This window comes from Strongylocentrotus purpuratus, unplaced genomic scaffold (genome assembly GCF_000002235.5).
Source record: "Strongylocentrotus purpuratus isolate Spur 01 unplaced genomic scaffold, Spur_5.0 spur5_scaffold_6, whole genome shotgun sequence".
Lineage (NCBI taxonomy): Eukaryota > Metazoa > Echinodermata > Echinoidea > Camarodonta > Strongylocentrotidae > Strongylocentrotus > Strongylocentrotus purpuratus.
Window position 1 is genome coordinate 27,369,028 of NW_022145612.1, and position 27,439 is coordinate 27,396,466.

The 27,439-nt window shown below is 37.1% G+C and overlaps 1 protein-coding gene across 1 annotated transcript; it reads left to right on the plus strand.

Moving 5' to 3' along the window:
• Positions 1-251: 251 nt before the first annotated feature.
• On the plus strand, positions 252-27,293 carry LOC575093 (fibropellin-1). The gene is given in 13 exon segments (XM_775509.5): positions 252-594; positions 13,668-13,831; positions 15,261-15,399; positions 16,940-17,097; positions 17,496-17,652; positions 19,356-19,452; positions 19,760-21,121; positions 21,124-22,135; positions 22,742-22,791; positions 23,302-23,467; positions 24,036-24,210; positions 24,575-24,663; positions 25,732-27,293. Coding segments are annotated over 13 exon segments (3,702 nt in total). The 5' UTR covers positions 252-552; the 3' UTR covers positions 25,823-27,293.
• The last annotated feature ends 146 nt before the right edge of the window (positions 27,294-27,439 follow it).

The window sequence follows — 27,439 nt, forward strand, 5'->3', positions numbered from 1 at the left end:
TTCAGTCCACGCAAATCTAAAAGTCCCTAATATTGGGTTCCCATCCGACTGGCACGCACATGCCCCTTGCCTAGATCCGTTGCTTTATTGCTACTTCCTTCAATAGGCCAAACGGTAGTTCTCAAAGATATATGAAAATGTGGATTTCATCGAAGTTTTTTGCATGATTTTAATCTGCCCGCGCCTTCCCTTCATCTCTATCATAGCAAACGAACGCGTATTTGCGACTAAACGCGCTCGTCCTAGGACCATCTGCTCGATCTGTCTCATGCGGCACCCGCGGATCTAACGATATCTTGGCAACTGTCGAACGTGAACGAATAACAAGGAAAGAGAACGAAGGAGCAGAAAAAATATTATCAGCTTTTGATTTTCCAGCGTTTTGTTAGGATATCATGTGGGATAATAGTCATTAATACGAGTCAGTTACTTAATCGATGTTAAAGTAACAAGGAGCCTGAATTTGATTTCATCGGAGTGGCGTCGGGCTAAACGTTGCGGTTACACTAGAAGTTGGTGCCTTAAATAAACGAAACCTTGTTCAGCGGCAAAATGGCAAAGATATGGATGTTATCTCTACTGCTCGTTTTTGAGGTAAGTTATGTTCGATTATCTTATCTGATGGGAATCGTTATTTGACCTTTGTGGAACGCAACTCTTGAATTTCAAAAGGCAATCCTTTCTATCGAAAGATAACATGTTTCATATTCCCTTTCTAAGTTCTATCATCATGATCATGAAATTCATGAAAGGTGTAAAGGAGATGGAAGAGGAAGTGTGAATCACTTTCCGAAGTATTATGTCCGACCAAATAGTTAAGGTAAGACATACGTACATGTATACGCCTATCTGCAATATATGATATTTAAATGTGTATCGTTCATATAATTTTCATGAACATCTATTATCATTTTACTATGGTAGATCATAACTCATCCATATATCATAAGAAACAAACTTTCTGACCTGGAATGATACAAACAGTGACATGAACCGATGAATATATATTTGCTATAATAAAAGAAAGGGAAAAAGGTGGTAATTCGGTGTCTTGACATGGATGTGCAGCTCAACATCAAGGCTGCGCAATGTTTAGAATAATTTAATAAAGTCACTAATAATTATCGGAAACTGAACTTTGCGCTGTCACACGTTCAGGTTATCAAATATATTTGATGAGCATGATGAGGATGACTAATATCTTCATTATCTAAAAATAATCGAAAACCTTCATTCAAAGAAAGAACATCAACGGTTCTCTGAATGCAATCTTTGAAAGCTCTTGAAAGTTGGTAATTATTCCTGATTGATCAGGGTCAGTGAAATGCTGAGGTAGTTTTGTTCCATATAGAAAGGTATTCAGTGCATGTTTGAATAACTGACAAGTGCCTTAATTGGTACAGGACTTCTGGTTAATTGATATCGGAACTGCGCTAGAGCCTAGCCCGGTTCAGCCAAGGAAAGTCCGGAGGAAATTGATGGTGATGCCTCGAATCTGCACGACGGTTTCTTTAGGAACCCTCCTGAGTGTTTGATTCTGGCTCACAAAGAATCATGTGGCATTGCTTTGTCGCTTAGGATTTCATTTTATGAAACATTTCTTGGCCCTGAAAGTATCATTGTACGCCTGCCCAAATATCTCAGGAGACGATTATTTAGATTACAACACCTTGACACAAATTAAAGCAAAATACAAAATGACATGTTACTAACAGTAGATTTTTAATTAGACTCTTATTGATTGATTGATTGATTGATTTGTTTTATTGTCCACATTAAGTGGAAATTATTCTTTCACATGGTTACAACTATATACAGTATATAAAGCATAGGTCAATTGAACACATTTTAAGTTACAGATTGCTCATTAATAAACTCAGCACTACATTTTTTTAGAACAATAAATCATACTTTTACATTTTAACTATATGATCATATGGTCTCATTGACAGCTGTAAAATTAATTTAAATATTCATGTATTAATAATATTAATCATCTTAAATGATTAAAGTATACTTTGAACCAAAATACATTAACGATATCGCCCCCCCCCCCCCCTCCCATTACCTTCAGGAAACCTCTCATCTTATTACTTTACTTGACTGGGACAGATATATTTTCTTTGTTTGTTATTGTTGTTTTTTCGTGTTCATTATTTTGAAACTTTTCATAAAGACGGTAAGAATGAAGCTATATACGAGCTGCGATGCCTATGCCTGTAGGTCTAACAATGTGTTAGAAAAAGCTTTCTCTTTCGGTATCTCTCGACTGACGCAGCCATTAATCATTTCTTAACTTTACCCTGCTTCATTAGCATCTCTTCAGTGATATCAAAATGAACCATCAAGAGTTCTTTAATGTTTTTCATTGCTTCAATATTATCAAATGTAGGGAGAATGTAATACTCTTTTCATACTTTATAACTTCATTTTGGCAATCAGTATTAGGGGCGATCCGGAGAAATTCATCTGTTTATCCGGGAAGAAAGTCAGTGAGCAATTTTCAGGAAGAGGCTAGAATTAACTTTCAAAATGCGGTTGACTTGCGACATTTTGTCCAAGAGGCCGAGGGGAAACGTTTCAAGAGCTGACCGGATAAACTGTCTCTATCTCTGTCTATCCAAGACTAGACATCGAAACCCATCCCAAATGGCGTGTAGGATGAAAAAAGTGGAACGGTTATATTTCCCCCTTTCAGCTTTGGTCGCTTTTCATGATAAGTTGTAAACATTTTCATGAATCCTCTACCTGTGTTAATCCAATATTATTTTGCACTTGCGTAAAGGGGTAGATAACAAATTAAGCTTAGAAATATTTGCATAAGCTGGTGACTCTATACTGAAAAAAAGAAAACGTGTGAAACGTGAAGCAGGATTAAACTGGAAACAAGAAGGACAATATTTGAAATGTTTATACATCACATGATCATGTTGATTAGACTAAATCAAGTAAGAGCTCTTCCTCGAAAACCATTATTAATATTTCCACCACCTCTCTCTCCCCTAGATGACTTCGGACGGTCTAAGAGTTAAAATCCATTATCCTATCTTAACAAATTAGTGCTATGAAATGGCCCATCCACCTGTCATATTTCTTCCGATTTCTATCTTCAAACTGACCCCGAAATTGTCACGGACCTGTCAGTCCTTCCAATAGAACACCATGCAGCGTCATCGTAGGATGTGGTTAATATAATGGTGGACCTATTCATGAGCATGCATATTTACCTCATCATTGTGATACTTGAGATAAGTTGGAAGTTATTAAAGAACGTAAACTTGCCAAGATGACATAAATGTGGTTTGGGTCTTAATCATGATTCAAACCACCTATTACAATAACAACAAAGAAATCTAAAATATCGAATAAACCAAACAACATGTTGGTTTCGTCATTAGGTAGTAAAATCAGTCGATTAGTCTACAGTTTAGGTTAAAACCACCTTCATTTTTTTCAGCGTGAAGACTATCAACTACACGCATTTTAAACATGAAATATTGCCGTCCAACCGGGGACTTTCAGAGGGAAACAGTCCTCCAGTTAGATGTTTCGCATTGAAATCACACGTGGTTAGATCGAGGTAGGGTTATACAGCCCGAAAGAAGGTAATGTGAGACAAGCACTCCATGGTGCAGGATAGCGGCATATATCTTTTTCTTATCATGCTTATGGGGTATACGAAATAGGCTCTTTTCAACTCCCTTTACTTCTCTCGTGTTTCCCCTTTTCTTCCGTGCAGCCACCTTTCCCAAATATCTTGTCAAAAGGAACCACCTCTTTTCGTTCTCCTGAGGCTTTATTTTACCAAGCTCCGTTTCTAGCAAGCTCCGTGATTCTGTACACAGTAAAAACGCTGTTTAAAAAAGTGATGTTCACTTACAGTTGTACACTATCTTAAACAACAGTTGATCAAATTGTAAACAATGTTGCTCGAAACAGAAGTAATTTTGTTAAACATTCGTTGTTTAAAATTTAATGACTGCTATATTTACTATACGAGAGCTTTTAGACAGTGTTGTTTACATATGACGTCATGTGTCTCGTGCCAGTTAAGTGCGTGTTGGCTAAAGGCTTTATTTCACATTGTTATGTTTAGAAACAGGTTCCTTGAAACTAACATGCAATTGAAATTAACATGCCACTTAGAAATGCAGTGCAGCTGTTAAGGCACAGCTCATTGTTATTCATATTAGATGCATACACACAATGCAAGTGTATGCAAGGGCCTTTTGTTGACTACACAGATTGATACATATGTAAAAGCACATGGACATTGAGTCTGGATCAAACTACCAAAGCAACCACACGTGTTTCTGCAGGCTCCATCTTGTTTGTCTCTATACTTACATTTATTTAGCTTAATAGTTATTACTTTCCAACCCACAACACAACATCATGGCCGACCAAGCTACCGACGCGCTTCTAAGTGACTGGGGATTCAATGGCTTAATTGAAATCACTTTTCTATTAACCACTTTGAAGTTTTTAACTTATAGCGTAAGTTCACAGTTAAAATTTTCGGTATCTGTACGCAAATGTCAGAATATTGGTAGACTTAAAATCGTCGCGTCATGCAGTGCGGCACTGATCGCGCACTCGGTTATAACGTGTGCTAAATTCCTTGCCATAGAGATTGCATGCATCCCTATATATGCAGTTTATACGTGCGTGCATGCGCGCTCATGCAAAATGGGCACTGTTTTGGCGCTAATTCATGAATTGCAGAATGACCCTAGTCTTCATATACCTATATAGAGACCCAGAAGTAGTGGTGCACTTATTCAGAGTATCAAACCCAAATTATACCCCATTATACAACCCTTTTGTTGTAAACAACCCCCACTGAACAACAGCTCCTTTTTAAACAACTTTCTTTAAACAACCCAGTTGGTTTAAACAACCCCAAATGAACAACAGCTCCATTTTAAACAACTTTCTTTAAGCAACCCAGTTGGTGTAAACAACCCCCACTGAACAACAGCTCCTTTTTAACCAACTTCCTTTAAACAACCCAGTTGGTGTAAACAACCCCCACTGAACAACAGCTCCGTTTTAAACAACTTTCTTTAAACAACCCAGTTGGTGTAAACAACCCCCACTGAACAACAGCTCCTTTTTAAACAACTTTCTTTAAACAACCCAGTTGGTGTAAACAACCTCCACTGAACAACAGCTCCGTTTTAAACAACCGTCTTTAAACAACACCGGTTGTTTAAATTGTGATTTTAAACAAGTTGTTCAAAATGTTGATCAACTTAGTGTTTAAACTTTAAACAACTCGAGTTGCTTAACATTTTAAACAACTCTTAGATCAGGTCACCCGTTAATCAAGAGTTGTTTAAACTTTTAAACAACTTGTTCACAAAAATTTTAACTGTGTAGGCGAGAAGTCTGCAAGATATTTGCTTTCCTCCAAGTGATTACCAAATGAAATGACGGAAAACGGAAAGGGTCCTTCTAGGGATGGCGTTGTAATCAATATAGATGAAGGGGGTCTATCTCTTTTGATAGGAAGTGACTATTTACATATTCTGAAGTTGAAACAAATTCTTGAACTGACTTCACGCAAGCATTACAAGATCAATTAAGTTTTCATATCTTAGAATTTGGAGGCGTTTAACATTCTCCCTAAAATACGAAAAGTTAGTATCCAATTATTCTGGAGGGCCAGTTTCATCAACAAATATGTGTGAAGGCACCCATATGACAAAAATACAAATTTTGAGTGTAGTAATTTGTTTTGATTTTGGTTGATCCTAATGACGTTCGCCTATGGTCTCTATCGCTGGACAGACTAAATATAAGACTGAACTTCCAATGGTACCGTAGATAAATCAAAAGATGTGGGCCACTGATTAGGTAGGACGCCGTTCTTGAAACCTACAAGATGACCAGGGATGATCAAGACATAAACTGCTTTAAAAGTCCGTACTGTGGGTGTGTTAGACATTTTGATAGCAGTCATTATAACTTACTTGTTTTCATATAAATTTTCGAAACATTGTTTTTTTTTGGTATCAAATAAGAAAAATTATAAATTGTTATTCCATGAAAAGGGCTTATCGCTACAATGCAGTTCCTAGTTTCACTACCCATATGTCTTATTTGTCAACATGGTTGTCTAACATTATGTATATTTTGAAGTTTACTTTTGTAGATATTGTTTGTATTGTCTTTATTCAGGGCCCTTAAGGACAGCAGTTTTTTCCATCAGCAGAGACAACCCTGTTTAAAAAACACTGAAAATAAATAAAATGAAATATATCGATTTTTCATGTGGGAAAAAATAGCATATTTCCTTACTGGTGCATCAACTCTTTATTCGTTAATTGACTTTATGCGGCAATCTACCTATGACAATCTACGACAATAACGTCTACTGGTAAAGATATAGTACTGCCACGTTTAAAAAAAATGCTTATTTGAGATTTCAGTTCATGATTCTGACATTAACTACATGTAAGTTTTTCTTTTATCGACATTTAAAAATATTTAAATTATTGTAATTCATCCTTCGGGTATACTGTGCTTAAAAGGGATATCAATCTGAAAATGTCACGTAGAGAGTAGAGGCCGGTCATGCAAACACGTCTTACAGGTGCCACAGTTAGCGGTATCTTTATAGATCAATCCGGAAGTATTCGGCTCGAGATATGCATCTATCAGGAAGACATTCAACGTGCATGTGACCATGGATCTACAATTATCCCCCACATGCACACGCATTAACAGCCACACACACGCCACCAAACGCACACGCACAACCATCCGTACCCCTACCCACACACTCTTTGGAAAATACATTATATAAGAAATGAGTAATCAACGTTTAAAAATCATCAATATAACGCATATTTTGTCATCCTACTGGACCTCATTTTGTTTCAGACTCCAATTAAAGATTGATTCTATATATTCTGTTTCGTACAAATTCTTTAAAGACACTGCGATTTCCTGAGAGCTAGAAAAGCAATAAACTAAAAATGAGTTCATGTCGTTAAGGCTCTTATGCTTACACAAATGTCATAACCTTGGAAGAAAATAATAACAACCTTAGAATGTTTAGGTGATTCAAGACCTTGCAAATAAGCCCAGGGTAATTTCATCATTAAATAATTGATTTAGAAATGAACTTTTATCGTCGCCCGAACACGTGACATGTCTTGACTAGAATTTAAAAGGTTCATGCCTTTGCCTAACCTCACACGATTCAAGAGAAACATTTTATTAAAGTAAGTGATTGGCCGCTAATGCTGGTTCCCAATTGGTATGACTCGATCTCATGAATGGTAATGTAGAATGTGATTTGATCAGGAAAATAATTAGGTCAGCTAAATATACATGGAAATTGGCCAGTAATACAGGTTTCATCCGAGCTGACAGAATTTGCTTTGAACTCAAACCAGTTTACAGTGAACGTTTACAAATTTTCCTTTCATAGTTACTGATTGGTCAGATGCAGTATTGGAAATGACTTCTAATTTAAACTTCGGTATTTGTTTTTGTATTTCCATCACTTCCGTCGTAAGTCCCCTTTTTCTTTGGTTTCTTAACATATTTATTGACTTTTTGAAGAGTATTAATAGCAGCCACTGATATTTTCCTTATTCCATCATCCGTCGCTTTAACAACCTTCATTTCTTCTGGTGTGTTCCTTCTATTTTTTTGTCATCGCCTACTTTCGATCTAATGATCATAATATTTCTGTTTTCCCCTTTTAGCGTTAAATCTGAACTATGTCATATTGCGTCCCATAGCTTAGATAAATAAGTTTGAACAGAAACTAAAGGGTGTGGTTACAATACTTACCTTGAGTGGCTGATGATATTAAAGTAGATAGCTTTCTCAATTCACGGGCCTCATTGTAACCTCTCAAGAGCCCACTATCTGTATCAATTATCTCTCTTTTCTCCTTCCTACTTCCTTTCACTGATATCCCCCTCTCTCTCTCTCTCTCTCTCACTGTCTTCTCTACTCTCTAATTCTACCCTGACTCTTTCTCTATCTATCTGTCATATCTCCCTCTTGATCTTCCCTCTTCTCCCCCACTCGTTTTGACCCGTTACTAGCAAGAAATTAAAGGCTGTCGCCGCTAATTTTGTTTTAAATGTAAGTAAGACATTGGCACCAAACCATTATGAAGAAATATTAAAATATTTACAACCACCAAAGATGCTTATTAATCTGACTATTACCCAACGGAATCAGCAATGGACGGTATTCAACCCTCTTGATCTTGATCTCCTTTATTTTTATTATGATAATAAAAGAAATCATAAGATCCAAGCCAAGAAGTAAATCTCAACAAACTTTGAAAGCGCACGAAGATAGGAAACAGGTGGTTGATTCTTTCCTTCTTGATTGTCCAACTCGTTCACTTTCTTCTTCCCCGGATGTTTAGAATTTGATGAGCCATGTTATACCCCGCGGGAAAGAATTCGCTTGGCCTTTTAAACAATACGCCAAATGTCACGTCTGATGTAGGGGCAGATTGTCAACATGCACTGACGGGGTAAGGGACACTTGCACTTGTTACTCATTGTTTTCTTCATCCTTGAATATAAATGATATAAATTATCAGATATAAACATTTTTGTTTTCAATAACAAACGGCAATTTTACCGATGATTGCTTAGTAAATTAAGGATCTATTTATGAAACTTTAAAGGAAAAAGAAAGGTTGGCATTTTTTTCTTCTAAAACCGCTTGGATAAGTTGACTGGAAGCTTGGAGGCAAGAACGTGATTGTGTATTGTCTTTAAAAAAATATATATAAATATTTTGTTTGTATCTCACAAATGTTAATACGGACTGACCATTAATGTGGAAATATTTAGTCTTTGTATGTGTTATTTTGATGTCGCAAAATACTTTGCTGTAGGAAATATACGGCATTGTTCCTTTAACTAACGTTTGTAGGTCTTTCTTTCGCTTTGAACGTGATGAATATGACTGTTGTTCAGTGTCCTCGTAAGAGAGGTAATTAAATTATTATCGTGATTTACAACATCCGATCAAACCATCGAGGAGAACTTGACAATCTTGATTGTCAGGTTTCAACCATTTAGGGTACTTCCCCCATGTAACATATGTTTGCAATTATTGAATAGCCCTATTATCATACATATGCATGGCCATGGCGATGGTTTAGATGTAAACATTGGCGCCAAGGGAAACCGTTTCATGAAATTTAAAAAGTGTATCTATGTGACAACATAGGCTCTTACTGAACATGACGGGTTACACGTGTTTACAGTAATTAAAATTTGTGTCGATTGTTGTTCTTCATATTATATAATTCATAGGCATAACGTTTTGTTCTTATACCTGGATAAACCTTGTGTGCCTGTCAAAAGATTGTGAACAAATCTTCCGAACTTGTTTCATAATCAGTTGATTATTTCCCTGATTTTCGTCAATTATATTCCCAAGTCAGACATCTCGCAAAAAGCCCTGCAAATCCGAGGATCATGCCAATCTATATTGTATTGTAGTGAGAAGATTATGAAACACGTCTGTGGAAAGAAAATTAGATTACGCTCAAACTTGATCAAAACTTCAGAATGACGTCTTTCTCACGATGGCGTCACGCAGCAATTGTCCTAAGACATGTTTTAAAACTGTGTTTGAATTTAATAGAAACACGATGCATTGTAATTGAAATGCAGTTAACAGCTATGAATGAGGCGCATTTATATGCAAATAATACCATTGTCCTAAAAGATACGTTTGAAAACATAGTTTGAATTAGAAACACAATGCATTGTAATTTAAATACAGTTATACACATTTATGAATGAGGCGCATTTCTATGCAAATAATGAAATTGCGGGTTTCGTCGTACTTTGATTGTTGTTTTGTCTCCTTTCGTGTTTATCATGTGTATCACCTTTTTAAATTTCACCTCTTATTTTACCTGTAATAAAATGGGATAGTAATAAATACTACTCTTTTAGAAGTCCTAAACATACTGTCTCCATTTATTAGAGTTTGTTTGAGATCAACTAATGAGAGGAAATTAATGAAGAAACCAAAAAGAATAAATCACAAAGGCTTGGCCTCAATATAACAAAAATGCTCAGTAAATAGACTTATGACCAGTCAGCCCAATCCTTAGAGTCACACTCTGAAATCCTAAACTTGGCATAGAGTTTTGCCCTTGTCTCCTGTATGATTCAAGAGATGTCAAGTATGCTTCTAAACTATTGAACAAATCCGAATCACATTTGAATTAAGTGTGTGTATTGTCCTTTCTTCGGCATATAATTTTTTCCCCTTAATTAATCAATCGTATGTAAAAAAAAAAAAAAAAAGAAAAAAAAAAAAGGAAAATGTTCGGAAAAATATTTAAAAAGCACAGTAAAATTTCAAGAGCTAGTCCTCTTAAAATTTCATAAAAACGCCCATCTTCTAGAAAAGAGGGCTTGAAACAGGATGTATGTAGTTCACCGTCGATATCTAATGAAGGCATTAATAATTTTCTAGAACCAGATCGATTGAAACAAAGAGACAAATGAAGCGGTTCCTTAAAACTATTTTTTACGAATCTTTCAAAAGTTTGGAACATTTACTGAAAATGTATTTATTTAATTATATGTTTTCATCGAAATGCTTTGACGGACAGCTGTATCATACCTGATCTAATCTTCGTACTATGTGAGTAATACTCACATTGGTCGAGGATTTCGTCTCGCTACGTTTGTAATTTGGACTAAATTCGATTGGTCTAGACCCCTATTAGTCAAGATCTTACTCACCAGGCTTTTGTTGATTAGATAACGAAGTCAATCACCCAGCGGTACCACCAAACTTAATCTCTCTCTCTTTTTTAGTAATAAGATGCAGGTGGACTTGGAGAGGGTGTCATTGATCTGAAAGAGCATCTCTGTATCTTACGAGCAAAAAGTTGTCCATGTCATTGGGAATGTAGCAAAAAGCTTATTTCAGCTCATAAAAGATTCAGTTTTTAGTGCTTCGCGATTAAATTAATGAATTTAATTTTAAAAAAATAGAAAAGATTGATTGTCATGCACGCTCTTCAAAATGTTGAGAATTTCATTTTTGTTACCTTGATCATTTGAAATGAAACCAACATTAAGACGTCGCCCATGTGTTAATGGTGTAGGTCTAAATCGTAACTAGCATTATGTGGACTTCAATTGGTAGGCCAAGTAAAAGAAAACATTCTTTAATTTTTGTCAATAGCCTATCTAAAAATATTTTACTTTTCTGCCCCCTTACTAATGTACATACTGCAATAATTCTGAAGTTAAACGAAATCATATGAAAAATCTTTGTTTTACTGTTCAAAAAAGGTTTCTTAGATCATTAAGAAAATACGCTGCTCTTGTTTCATTGAATATTTGGACGTGCAAAATGTACATGTTGCAGTTTAGTGAATTAATAAACAAGAAGACTGTTCATCGTTGGCTGTGACTGTACGACTTAGTGAGTCATGGTCCCGGAGGGATAGAGAAAGGTGCAAGTTTGTCTTTATTGAAAAACAAAGTGACGGGTATAAATTGTATGCAAAATATGTTATTCAGCAGTGCTACCCAAACTGATCATGATTTTATGTCAGTGAACAATTGTGAATCCTATCAATTATGATAATCTTTGTTATATAGTATGGACCACCTGATGTGTTTTATCACTGATTATAGTAGGGACAGAATAATGGCATGGTAGGGAAAGAGGCCAAAACATACAATGTTTGTTGATGCATTCTGACAGGCCTTATTGCATTTATTTGTTCTCTATCCAACAATTTGGTTTCAAGGTTAGACATTAAACTTGAGAAATATTGTGTCCATTCCGATATTGAATTTCGTCTTCATTCAGTCAGACTGACATTATCATTAAAGTAGAAAATCCACATCAATAATGCATTAATTGTCAATATGAATGTGTGTTTGTAACCAGTACTGATGAGAGTTTAACAAACAAGAGATACGTTTATGTATTAGAAAAGGACATGTCTTCAAATACTGTAAGGAAAAAAACCCAAGAAAAATAATAACTAGATAAACATGGAAACAAATATAAAAACGTGTTGTCCTTGATATCAACACATAATAGCTTGAATTCTCATCTAAAATCATTAACTTTATATTCAAAAGGGAGATAATTTCCTTATGGAAAAATCATTAGCATGTATAACTTTGATTTAACATTGATGGTTCAGCTTAGTTTTATATATTAAAAATAATAATATCTTGGTAAAGATCGAAATCCATCATATTGGAAAGCGTCTCGATATTTGCGTTTTACCGACAAAAGCACTACAGGATTATTGTGAACACATTTTGATGTGTGCCATTGAATTATTAACCGATGCTAACAAACGTCATTACTGTGCCAATGTGTCACTGAAGAAGACCATGATAATTACTTTGGACACTGACCTTCTCAATATGAACTCAAGTAACTAGTATGCCCTGCAATATTCATCCCACACAGTCGATTGAAATGTGTTTTAGTTTTGCTTTCAAAGAGAAAAACTTAAAGAAGGATAGATCAATGATTTCATAAAGTTCTTGTAAATTATTCTGAGAGGCAAGATCTAATATCGAAGTACTTGATGGATGTGACATTAAAGATAAACTTCAGTTCTGGTAAAAAAAGAAAAGAAAATGAATTCTCACAGAATCAAACGAAACTTACACTGAAAGTTCAAGATTACAAATGAATGTCATTTGCCAAACAATTTTGGTAGAAAATGTAAACTGGCTGAGTAATGTTGCATAGAAAGATAAGGAAATCAAGGTAAGCAGGCCGGACACCATTTGTGTAGTCTCATATACATCTTTCTGTGTACAGTACTACCAAGACTGGGCCAAATTTGTTATGATTTTGATGACTCCAGAACCTTGTAGTACACACCAATACGTACATGGTCAACTTAATGATCCATTCCACACCTTTTCTTTCACAATACAATCGCATGACCAGAACTCAACTTTATCTTTAACGAGAAATAAATATTTAGAAGATGATATTTACTGATGTAAAAGTGATCGCTAAACTCCTCAGAAAGGTGAATTCTATAAAATCTATAAATATAGAAAACTAATTACTTTAAAGCCAGGTCGAACTTAACTAATAATAATTCTTAAATTAGAAAGTTCACTTTTGACCAATATGGTTGTAATTAAAGTCAAATGAACTCGTGATGAATGACCTCGCCCGAACACCCGCAAACCCGCCCCTAGACGCCATTAAATTTGTCTTCCTTTATAAATGATTTTTTGGGGCCTGTCCCGACTGATTGCAATCTAACAAGTGATTTTAATAATCCCCCGAACGGCTTTTGTGTTACTAGTGGAGCATTCTTTTCTAATAAAGCGGTGAAAATATTGTAATTTTGGACCAAATTTTAAGTTATACTTTTTTGTGCATTTTTTGTTTCACTTTCTTTTCGTAATTATCAAGATCCTTTGAATATTAAACCTTCCTTGTAATGAATTGGCCATTTCCACCATTGTGTTTTCGATAGTTCGTACGTTCGGGGAGACAAGTGTAGTTGTGCGCTATTTTACGCGTACATATTAAGAAGGATGACAGATAAATGATGACAGACATGTAATTCATTGAATATATTACAACTTCAGGTGTAGTTGATGATTTAATCTAACTTTTATATTTCTTTTTCTCGATTACTTTTGTAGAGCGTCTTATATGTTTCATCTGAAGTGACGGTATCATTCAGACTGAAGGCATACCTCAATGAGAACAGCAGACTAATGGATGGACAGTGCTGTGATAATGTAGACCGGCCATGCAGTAACAGGTGTGATAACAGCTTTGATCTCTGCTTCGGGCCTCCAGGAAGGTAAGCATTGCATTCCGGGTTACCAGGTGGAAATTAGTAGATGGGAGATACAGAGGCCAGAGCTTATTATAGGACGAGGTTATATAACATTCAAACGTTAAAAACTATATGGAAATTGTTAGATGGAAGATACAGAGGCCAGAGCTTATAAGACGAGGTTATATAACATATTATGAACGTTAAAAATAGCTATTTCAATTAGAAAATAAAAATAAAAATGAACACGGATAGGGATAAAGAATAAAAGAGTAGTAAGTTGCCTAAAGTTTATATTTTGAAAGTCTATACGACCGTAAACAGGACATGAGTGGAGGACAGAAAAGAACATTGTGAAACAAGCATGAAATGTAAACCAAAGACTAATTTCAGTTAATATATTGAGAACATAGAGGGGTGAAACTTCGTGAGAATGGCTTCTTCAGAATTGTTAATGACACAAAGTAATTAAGTACTTTAATGCTCCAAAGTCGGTGCTCCGAAAGAAGTATATTCAATGCGAAGTAATCTTAGTTCAAATCTAGTATGTAGAGTTCTCATTCCATAAAGCATGTAATTGAGACAAGACATGGGTCCAAGTAATATGCTTCCTATAGATTGAAGATAAGATGTCTGGTTTTTGGAAAACTTTATAGCCTAAAATATAAGGCAGTTTACATTACTTCCTGGTTATTCCCAAACTCTAAGACGGTCACTCCCAAAATAGCTCTCTGCGGCTCCCCACTTTCGAGCCTGAAGACAGATGCAATGGACAACACCCAGTTGTAGGAACGATTTATCTACATTCAGATCATAATGCATATTATGAGTATGGTCTTACTTCTGATAGTAGGTCCACAGTTATATTTTACACAAATTTATTTACATATTATATTTAAAGGAATATAAATTTGCTATAGATATGTAACACATGGCGCACCGACAGTCCCATTACGTCATTATTTATTTCGATGCGTGTCTTGCGATTACGATTTTGATGGCAATTATTTGTAAATTCAAATCGACAATATTTGAAATATCTTAGACGAAAGGAGAAAATCCAGTTTTAAGAACAACCTGAAGAAACTTATATTCCAAGATGCAGTAGAATAACTTGTCATTTCTGTCACCAGAATATGATAGCCGGCCATCATTTTGAATCAAAATACACACATGTACAAGCAGTCTAAATAACGGTCTTTCTTTAGGATCTGCAGACTATCTGCGTAAGGTGTCTAAATACCTTACGCCTCCAACCACCCGTCCTCTCCTACCGGCACTATAGTTTTCTTTGAAACTATCAGTCCTTCTCAGGACTCTCAATCCTCCCCCTCTCACATAGTGCAACCGTAAGCCTACTCTTTTACATCACCATGCAAACCGAGATATAAGCAGAATCTAGGTACCTAAATGTTTTTCAGATTATTTCACAACATTTTATCTCTGTTTTTAGTGATATCGACATGGCGAACTGTCCTTACGGACGTGTTGCAACAGGAGCCATCTTTGACAACCAGGACAGCTTCGCGTTTCCTGAAATCCTCTCTGGAAACATTCCCAATCCTATGTTGGTTAAGGTCCGAGAATGGGAGGTAAGCCAATATTAAACGTGATGATGGATGATTCTATTAAACCTTTTATACCCGAGTCGATTTAAGCTTACTACCCATATACTTAACGTTTCGACAAAAAAATCACATAGTGGCATATCCAGGAACAAATAAAAAAACAATGGTGAGAAATCATTTAAAGACGGTGAAGGAATCCTAAAGATGTCGTAGAATTTAAAAAAAAATGTAATCATAACGTTCAGAAACAATTGAGGCTTGACTTTAATACAGACGTCTTTAAAATGCAGAAATTTTGCAAACTCAGAGCTGACTCACATATTACGATAAGCTCAACTAGGATTGTCTTTGTTATTACATTGTTCAAACTAAGAATAAAAGAACGAAACCATGACAAGGCTAAAGAGTATGGCATACCTCTCAAACGCATATGCAACTCTACAAGTTGTCACTTCAGAAGTAATCAGCATGAGATCTTACATGTCCCTTTCAACACATTACTCACATGCTGATTTTATCTTACAAGTGTGAAGAAGTTAATTTGGCAAGCATTCAGAGTTGTCAGGTAGTGGCCGATTATTTATCATAGCCCGTCATAGCTTCATTCCGTCGAGTTTAGGTATCTGTCATGTCTGTTGGGAAGATGCCTTGAGAAGGAATAAAAATCTGTCACGGAACACCATCATACACAAATTGGCTATATGTTTTTTTTTCTGCGGACATTGGGAATTGGAATACCTTACCATCTTTCAAGTGAAGGGACCTATACCTCACATGAAACGCCATGGTTGATGACAAAACAGAGATATAATTCATAATACTTTTAAGAAGGAAGACGGTGCTATATTATGAAGTTACCTATCAAGATTGGTAAAAACAATCGGTTTCTGCAGAATTTGAGAAATCTTTTTTTTTTAAATACAAAATTGTATAGTGCTTATTTCCCCTTTCAATCGTCGTTGCTAATGACAATTGGATGTAGTTCAATGCCGAATCAGTCGTGTCCATGTACACATTGCATATTCCGTATTGTTTTAGAAGAATAGCTATCTGCGTGTCTTGTCTCATGTCATATTTTTTTTCTTCAATGGTTTAGCTTTTAATTCTATTTAACGTACAACGTGTTCATATTTGTAGTGTACATGTATGTATAAAAATATTCATCTATCACATGAACACCGACCTTATTTGACTGATGCTAAATAATTTCAATAAAATAATATCCAAGTTTCATGTCTTCAGGGTCCGGATATCGATAGATTCTGAACAAGAAAGGATGCCATGTCATGAATTATTTTTCTCAAACAGATGTCAAGAGCAATGCGATGACATACTGAACTCATTCTCCCAAAAGACGCGACATAATACTTTAGATAAAGAAATAGAAGCTCTACATGAATGCTCGCATCTCGCGAGGGAGGATGCAATGGGCTGGGGGTACTTCATAACAACTTTAAACGGATAGCCATCATTGTCGCTCGTTTTGAAACTGATATGATAATGGCCATGGGATTACTTTCTCTTCCTTCACTACAATTTCCTTGTTTTCTTTTTTTCTTGACAGAGAGGTATCAGAGTAAAGGTCGGTGTTTGGGATGTCGATCTAGGGCATGAGCCAAACAGTGTCGACTTCTATAGCAGGAACTTCGCCATCCGACCCGACATCAACTTGGACGAAGCGCCTATCTTCAGATACACGCTTACTGGTGAAGGATATACAGAGTAGGTCTATACCATTAATAGAAAATGGACTCTTCTAAGCAATCTTTAAATATGCAATGTTTGCCAGAGTCACACAATAACATGAAGAAAAAGACTGAACTTTTGATAGCACTGGAAAAGGCATAAGTTAATCGGATGAAGAATCACATTTCATTGTGGGTCTTTAAAATGATAAGTAGGCCCAACATGAAAGTTTTCGTTGGCCCATCATCGTTCAGAGTTGCTTGACTTATTCAATGTAGTCTTTAAATGTGGATCAGAATCTATGTTTCCTACTTTTCACCTAACGACATGATAGTACAACTCTTAATCGTGAAATAAATGTACGATACTTCAATATTTGTAACTTCTCTGTCATAATATTATTAAGCTTTATCAATTTTCTTCCATATTCCCAGAACGAAAATAGAGATTCGTGTGTACTGCTCAGAGCATTTCTTTGGTGGTAACTGCGACGTTTACTGTAATCCCGGTGAATTGGGTCACTACAGATGTAATGTTTTGTCTGGCGAGAAAGAGTGCTTTCCAGGTTGGGATGGTCCGAACTGCGATGTGGTGAGTATTCAAAGAAAAGGTTCAATTTCACAAAATCAAAAACCCTGGAAGAGCCAATCAGTCTTATTTTGAAAAGTGTAGGAATGTGTGAAATGTAAGTGCAGAGTAAATGTATAATCGTTTTGGAAATTGTCAAATTGGACTTCTGCTCTCCATGCACTTCAAAACCCTTTCCCTTTTTTTCTTCGCTCCTTTCTTTCGTTTTCCCCCCATTTTTCCTCTTTACTTCCTTCCGAAGATAGTCTTGCCTATCGAAAGCAAGTCACCCCTCTCTCCCTCTCTCCCTCACTAATTCTCGTTTACCGCCCTTGATCATCAATATACTCATATATGTTTATTTTAGTATGTTATATGGCCTGCTTTGGAAAAATCCATTGTCATAGGCCATGTATATGCCATATTGTGATATATCTCTGCATAATTACGACCTATTTGTACCACTATTTTAGTTATCAAATAATGCTGACTTACTTTGTATCTTCAAGGTTTGGTTTCAGAGTGTAATAGACACTTTCTTTGACCGAGAAGAACATAGGTATTTAACAATTGACTTAATAGGTATTACGTGGGAAGCTCGAAACAATCCATTTGGTGTTTTTATACCTCCGTTACGAAGTAGCCGGAGGCATTATGTTTTCGGGTTGTCCGTCCGTCCGTACGTCCGTACATACGTACGTAGGTCTGTACGTACGTACGTCCCGTTCTCGTGATCGCGTTATCTGAAGAACTGGTTGATGGATTCCTGCCAAACTTTGGTATTGTATGTATCTTGTAGAGCCGATGAACTGATTAGACTTTGGGGTTACGAGGTCAAAGGTCAAAGGTCACAGTGCTCATTATGTATGCAAAACGAGCTTGTGATCGCGTTATCTGAAGAACTGGTTGATGGATTCCTGCCAAACTTTGGTCATGTATGTATCTTGTATAGCCGATGAACTGATTAGATTTTGGGGTCACGAGGTCAAAGGTCAAAGGTCACAGGGCTCATTATGTATGCAAAACGAGCTCGTGATCGCGTTATCTGAAGAACCGATTGATGGATTGCTGCCAAACTTAGGTCATGTATGTTACTTGCAAAGCCGAAAAACTGATTAGATTTTGAGGTCACGAGGTCAAAGGTCAAAGGCCACAGGGCTCATTATGTATGCAAAACGAGCTTGTGATCGCGTTATCTGAAGAACCGATTGATGGATTGCTGCCAAACTTAGGTCATGTATGTTACTTGCAGAGCCGATGAACTGATTAGATGTAGGGGTCACAAGGTCAAAGGTCAAAGGCCACAGGGCACATTATGTATGCAAAAACAGCTCGTGATCGCGTTATCTCAAGAACCGATTGATGGATTCCTGCCAACTTAGGTCATGTATGTTTCTTGCAGAGCCAATGAACTGAGTAGATTCTTGGTTCATAAGGTCAAAGGTCATGGGCTCATTATGTATGCAAAAATAGCTTGTAATCACAATATTCTGAGAACCTGTTAATGGATTTCAATTGAACTTGAATTCGAAAAATTTCTTCTGTTTTGGTTTGTAAAATTGTTCTATGACGGAGGAATCATTTTCGACTGCGCGCAGTCGAAGTTCCATCTATATATAGTTGTTTGCTGCGACTTTCTTTCTTCCTTTTGTTGGTTTACATTATAAAAGGATAGCTGATATGCGGGACTAAATGTCATACATCTTTCTTTCCGATTTTCTGAACAGAACATAAACGAATGTGTCTCTCGTCCTTGTATGAACGGCGGGTCCTGTGTTGACTTGGAGAACGGATACAGCTGTACATGTGTGGACGGAGCAGTAGGTAAGATTATACAGTTTTTGAAAAGTATGATGTAGTGTCCATCCACCATGATAATCAAAATAATTTTCAAATGTTTTGATTGCTCAGAATGTTTGCTGAAATTTACATGGATTGCGTTTTCATTTTGATTTCAAAGCAGGCAACGGTCTAAACTGATGACCTAAACCATGTAGATCACTGACCAAATTTTCGTTTTGATGAGACCAAAATCATCATTTTGAAATTATTGTTAGGATTAACCTTTCTCCCGATGAATGTGTTGGTTCTGTTACCTAATATTATTGTTCATTTTCTCTATGATTTTCAGGAACACACTGCGAGCACAATCCAGACGACTGCAGGGGAATAGAATGCCAAAATGGCGGACAGTGTGTTGATGGATATGCTTCTTTCACCTGCCAATGCCAACCTGGTTTCACTGGCCTCACGTGTCAATTGAATATTGACGAGTGTGCATCATCTCCATGTATGAACGGAGCACTGTGTCGAGATCTAGCAAATGCCTACTCGTGCTACTGTCTACCCGGATTCTTTGGCGAGGACTGTCAGCATGAGTTCAATGAATGTGTAGTACTCAAACCCTGCAGGAATGGAGGAACGTGTCATGATAGAGTAGCATCCTTTGTCTGCGAATGTATGGCGGGATTTGGTGGGGCTGATTGCTCCGTGAACCTTGATGAATGCGCCAGCACCCCATGTGCAAATAACGCCAGGTGTATCGATTCGGTTGCTGGGTTCATCTGTCTTTGCAACGAGGGCTTCCTTGGTCTCCTCTGCGATGAAGAGGTCAACGAATGTGACAGCAACCCTTGCGTAAATGGTGGAAGGTGTAATGACATGGTAGACTCGTACGAATGTCAATGCCTTCCAGGTTACCTCGGAGAGAATTGTCAGGTGGAATCTGATGAGTGTGCTAGCAGCCCTTGCTTGAACGGAGGGGAGTGTATGAATAGAGTAAACGAATTCCGATGTAGGTGCCCTAATGGTTTCAGAGGACAAAGGTGTCAGATCAATGTTGACGAGTGTGAGAGTTTGCCATGCTTTAACAACGCCACCTGTATAGACCATATCGATGGGTTCCTCTGCGAGTGCACACCAGGATTCACTGGACTAACTTGCAGGGCGAATACGGATGAGTGTCTTAGCTCTCCTTGTCAGAATGGAGGTCGGTGCATTGATGGTGTAAATGGATTTGTATGTGAGTGTAGACCAGGCTTCTACGGAGAGAACTGCCGAAGTGACATCGATGAATGCGCAAGTGACCCTTGTAAGAACGGAGCGATGTGCCGGAATCTAGTTAATGGCTACGAGTGCGAATGTATGGTAGGGTATGTAGGTAAGCACTGCACCACAAACATTGATGAATGTGCCAGCAGTCCATGTGCTAATAGAGGTTCATGTATAGATCAGATCAACGGGTATTTCTGTAAATGTAGATCAGGGTTCGGTGGTCGGCACTGCGAGATCAACGCCAACGAATGTTCAACGGAGCCTTGCAGGAATGGAGGTCGATGTATTGATGCTGTCAATGGATTCTTCTGTCGTTGTCGACCGGGCTTCCGTGGCCACCGTTGTGAGATCAACAACAACGAATGCGCCAGCAACCCATGTCTGAATGGAATGTGTTTGGACGGTCTCAATCGATTTATTTGCCACTGTATACAGGGCTTTGGGGAAAGCATTGTGAGATTAATATCAACGAATGTGCCTCACGTCCATGTAGGAACAAAGGAGTCTGCCGTGATGGTGTCAACGAGTATCATTGTGTTTGTCCACCAGGCTACGGAGGAAGGAACTGTCATATTAACATCAATGATTGCGCTACTGACCAATGCCAGAATGGGGCTACGTGTGAGGATGGAATCCATGGGTTCACCTGTCACTGTGCACCGGGATTTGAAGGTATTCTCTGTGATGTAAACATTAATGAATGTGCAAGCCGCCCCTGTATTAACAACGCAAGATGCATTGATGAGGTAAACGGCTATAGATGTCAGTGCCTGATCGGGTACCAAGGAGTCCATTGCGAGGTCAACATCAATGAATGTGCTTCTGATCCTTGCCGTGGGTTGTCCACTTGTGTTGATATGATCAATGCTTTCCGATGCGACTGTATCGACGGGTACTTCGGTAGCTACTGTGAAAGTGAAGTCAATGAATGCATCAGCAACCCTTGCCTGAACGATGGGGACTGCGTCAATCGGCTGAATGGCTACAGGTGTAGCTGTAAACCAGGATACGAAGGTCCTCACTGTGAATTTAACATCAATGAATGTAGCCGCCAAACATGTCAAAACAATGGTAGATGCATAGATGGTGTTGGCAAGTTCTTCTGCTACTGTCGTTCTGGATTCAGGGGGGAACACTGCGAGGAGAACATCGATGAATGTATTGACCACAAGTGTCAACATGGCGCCGGCTGCAGAGACGCATTGAATGGTTATTCTTGCCTGTGCACCGAGGGTTTCACAGGAAGCTTTTGCGAAGATGATATTGATGAGTGCAGTTTGATACTCCAGCCATGCCCACCCGAAACACCATATTGCAAGAATCTAGTTGGGACGTATGAATGCTCTAACATAGCTCCTACAACGATTCCCCCACCAACCACAACTGAAGACCCTTGTGGACCGATGCCGTGCGAGAATGGGGCCACCTGTATGGTTACACTAGAAGGGAAAAGGTAAGCATTTCTTTGCTCTGGTTTTAACTCCTAGCCTCAAGACAATTAGGTGGAATACCATAAATATTCGGTTTAAGCGGGACTGCTCTACTTGTAGCTACCTACGCCCTATATATAGCAAACAATGCCTAAGCGGCACCCGTTAGTCCCCCATGATCCCCTTTTCTCAATGTAATTGAAAGTTGATTTGTCCACCTGGCAGTGACAATGCACGGAGCTCTAATCCCTCCTAGCCAAACTAGTGCAGCCAGGCTTTAAAGGAGAGACGACTGATTCCTGTAAAGTGTTTTGTACTGTTTTTGTTTAATCCTAATTGGGCCTACTTTTGTAAAGTGGAGAATACAGACATACGTTTTTCAATGGGATTTAGGCGTTTTTAAGGTGCACATCGGATAGAAATAATTATGCGAGAAAACAAAGTACAAAGTAAGCAAATACAAGAAAGTTGCATCATTATTGGCTGTGTCATTATCATTAATGCCCTTCGCTTAGTTCGCTATACTTTCTTTCATTGACTAATCGATTCTGATTTGTTTCCTTTCATTATGAAGGTTCACTTTTTACAAGTTTTCCCATCCCCTCTCTCTCTCTCTGTTTCTATCATAGATGTCTTTGCTCGACTGGCTTCGTTGGAGAAAATTGTGAGATTCCATTTGGTGAGTATATAAATTAACCTTTGTACTCATTAACAAAATAAGCATTTCATTTGTATTCGTCACCAGACTCAGTGGTTCACATGGTTCGGGATTTGAGTCCTAGCTGCGGCAGTTATGTTATTTTGCAAAATATTAATCTACATTTGCCACTCTCTACCTTGGTGTGGAAAATTGGTACCAGTAGGAAGTTAAGCCTTGAATGTTTACAGCGCCTCAGGGAGTTGGGCTAAATCCATGGAAATAATGGTACTTCGTTAGTTTGATACTATGATGAAGAAATAGATCGAAGTGACCTTTACAAGTGCGATCAAGTTTTATTTACTTCTTCCTCCTCCTGTCTTTCTATATCTCTCTCGCCATGAGTTCCCTTTATTCTGCTTGGATGTGACAAAATGACAAAATACAAAAAAAAAGGCTATTTCAAATAAAAGTGTTGACTTTATTCAATTACGATTGCCTAGCAATGTCTCGTTCATTTCTCTCTCTATATATACGACACGTGACTTACAGTCAACAGCATAAGTGAAGTAACATTGGAGAATCACGTCGACCCACTACTACCTGGAATGGAGGAACGATTGGCAGAACTTATCCATACTGCGACAGGGAAAGAACCCGACATTATGGTGGAAGTTGGCATCATCAGCGCCATCAACGGGTCGTCATCCATCTCAGGGTAAGAGTTCAAGAACATGTGTTATTTTTGGAGCAAGAAGGGCATTAACGCGTATACGTTGTTACAGAGAAGATGCCCTTCTCATACTAAGAAGCATATCATTAATTTGCGTAGCTAGGGGGGGGGGGTGATAGGGGCAAATCCCCCCTTCCGTCTATAATGGCAGACAAAATATGAAAAAAGAGCGATAGGAATGAATTGTAGAGGGCAACGTCAACGTGACAGTAGGCGATAATACAACTCCTCCCAACCATCCCCTCACTTGATGACCTTCTTAATTTACATTTCTCGAATGCTTGACCCATGCTACGCCACTTGTCAATCCCAAATATTTTCCACAATTTATATTTTTTTACAATGAGAAACGTGATTTGTACTTTAGACTTACTAGAATATACTAGAGGGAATGATTGTAAGAAAGATTCATCGTTGAATCAATTGAATATATTATCTATTTAATTCACAAGTATAATTTCTACGCATTTATGAAAGATATATAACGGATTTCTCACTCAACTAATAAGCAAAATAATCGTTCTTCTGTTTGACGTCATCTCATTTAATACAGACTGCCTTTCACGACCGTCGCATTCAACACCAGCCTCTTCAATTCAAGCTTTAATGAAGATACTGTGAAGCTTTTAACGATATCACTATCTAGGGAAGAACAGAACCGAATTCTGAGCCCTTATAAAATCTTCAATGATACACCGGTACTAGTTGAATTCACAAAACCAGACAAGGTAAGTCGATCCAGCGACAAAAATATTTTAATCACAAGAAACCAAGAAATGAATTTTTACTGTCAGGTGTTTATGTTATGGCTACAAATTAAAACCATGAACGACCAATGCCAATTATCTTGACCGTCTTTTGGTTTAAACGAAAGCATACGCCTTACCCGATATATATTCCAAATACGAGTTCTACTTGGCTCTATGCAGTGTATGAATAAATTAATATAAATTCAAGATTATTGATGAACATAATAGAACTTATTTAAGTGTAGTAATGATTGTCGTAGTATTTGACTAATTTATTGCAATTCGATCCCACACTAAAAGTGAGTATATAACAATAGACCCGAATATATATGTTTTATTTCAGACGTGGTCAGAACGGAACTGGTTTGTCATCTTCCTTCTCTTCGTCTTATTAATATCAGCAGCAGTGTTCGGCATTTGGTACCTGGATAAGTAAGAAACGAATACTATACACGAAAAGTAGTTCCTACCTATATCGAAGCGGGAAGAATGACTTGTCTCTCTTCCTGAGATCTATATATTATGAAAGGATGAAAACACAGTAGGAATAACTCCAGTGACACAGATAATTATGACCGACAACAGATCGAGAGAATAAAGGCGTTGCCCTAAATGCCATAAGTTTGACGGTTTGGCGGTTTTACTGACGTATTAAGGGACCAATGATCTAAAAATTAGGCATTTGGTATAAGTAACTGAATGTTTATGCCTTATCTACTAAATAATTGGTCTCAAAACTTGTCATCGCGCAATTTCTCATCCGATCTTTACACAGGCTAGAGACATAGGCCTATGGCCTCACTGTAACTCACTCTCTCTATCATGTTACATTGATTTTATTTAAAGGAGTTAATGATGGCTCTTTCCTGAGTATAAAATTACAGCAAAATGTTGTGTAGTTGCATTAAAGTGACTCGGTAACATTGTTGAAGGTCGATGAAAAAATGTCTAATTTTTTTAATGAAACGTTACTTATATGTTATATGTTCCTTCTACTGTACTAACCCTCCAACATGCAAAAACTCCTGAATAAAATCTCAAACCACAAAGATATTTATGGTTTTCTTTGAAGGCGTCACTGTGCGACACCCTCTAACAGTAAATTTTTCCAACCATTTTTGAATTTTCCCAACCGTTTTTCCATGAAAATGAGACATAAGACAGCCTCTTAAAAATCTTCCAACACTTAAATGTCTGGAATGATAAATAGAGCCACTTCATTGATTTGTGACAATTTACATTGACCTGAAATGTAAATAAATTGTAATAATATAGTTGGGATAATTAAGGAATCGATAAAATAATTTTTTCAATTTTTATCATTAATAATGGTCTGTTTTCACTCAAATTTTCAGATTATGTTTAATTGGACATCTAGCATTGTAGTCACTACCTTAGCACCCTTTTCTCACATCTAAACATTGTTACCAAGTCCCTATAAACAAAATATATGTAGAGTACTCTGATTTATCCAAATATTATCTTTCTCTTACTTTCCAGGCGATATCCGGAATGCGATGGAGAAAGCAGAGTGGGAAAATGGAAACGACTTTTAAAGATCCAGCCGAAAAAGACTCCAGAAAAGAAATGAACTACAAGAAAGTACCACAGATATAACGAACATTTTCCGGACATTTTCATAACTTCATGAGTTGTTGAGACATACATGATTGTTCGAGCTGCATTTCAGCATACGTGGAAAATGGTTCATTATTTGAACAGACAATCCATTCCCAGTTTCTATAAAGTCAAAATGGCCGAGTTGAAAGAGAGAATAATGAAGTGACATTATGTGTGAAATGTAGTGTAACTAGCAATTTAATACAACCTATTGTTAACATCTAATTTGTCAATCTTTCGATTCTCTCTAAAACAGACCTTATGTTTCCACTTTGTCCTATTTTACTAATTTACGCTTTAAGAATTTGAAACTGAGTGCAATACTACATTTATAACAATTTGTAATGATATAAATCACGATCATTATTTGTTATGAACAGCAATGTTTTCATTTGTTGTTATTGTTGCTTCTTGTGCATTGTGAATACGGTTCAAACTTTAATCTCGAAGAGATGATGATCTATTGTGAATATCTGTCTATATTTTAGGAAACAAGATATTTTAATGCGCATTTTATTCTAAATTGTTAGTTAGGAAGACGTTAAGTATAACATTAGGTGGGGGAGGATGGGGGGGGGGGGGGAGGTGTATCGATAGAGAAAAAAATATTCTATCTCAAAGCATGACTGAATAGATAAGATAAATGGAAGGTCATGCGAAAGGTTAGAATTAATATCCAAACGATAATAGTTTTAGGTCTAACTGAAAATAAAAAATCGTTGAAATATCTATTAAAAAGAAAAAGATACACGACCCGATAAATCGACATTGTTACAATGTACTAATTTGCGTGTGTTAATAGTTCCATACCCGCAAATTATTTGCTGAAACGCAGCAAAAGTTGCTGAAAAGGCATACCGAGAATGCTTCTAAGAAGTATCACATGGAGCATTTCAATAAATACAGATTTAGAACAAATTATTTGGTACACTACTCTGGAATGAATAATCTCAATTCTGAATAATGATCGAATCTATCTCCATGTTTTCTCACTTCCTTCCAAGTCTGAGTAAATAACACATTTTGAAATATTGTCTTTCCTGTTGCCTTTCTTGCTTGTATATATAAATGATGGGTGTGCACGTATATTTCATTAAGAATTGTCTGTAAAATGTATTTGCTTTACTGAACGAATACGAAATCGAAAGGCTTTAAAAAAAACAGATTTCTTCTTATTGTCCAATAATGTTGGATATACCTTCATGTACGTGAATAAAAACACCATGTCACGATTGTTGTAAATATTTACTGTACTTTTATGAATGTGGTACGTTTATAAACCCATTATGAATGATAATGTCAAATCGGGACTTTCGTGAAACGTGCAATAATGAAACTTCCTTTCCACATTTACACAAGAATTTATCGAGCATATTTTTGAAAAATATATTGATGTGTGTATATCTTAGAGCAATAAAATTGATGAAACATTTGATATTTTATTACAAGTTCGCTTGATCTACGGCATTTATTCATTTTTATGTTGCCGTCTGCATTTTCATCTTGTACCTCTCTATAAGCTATCAAATTCTCCCTCCTCATCCCCCTCCCCCCCCCCCTCTCTCTCTCTCTCTCTCTCTCTCTCTCT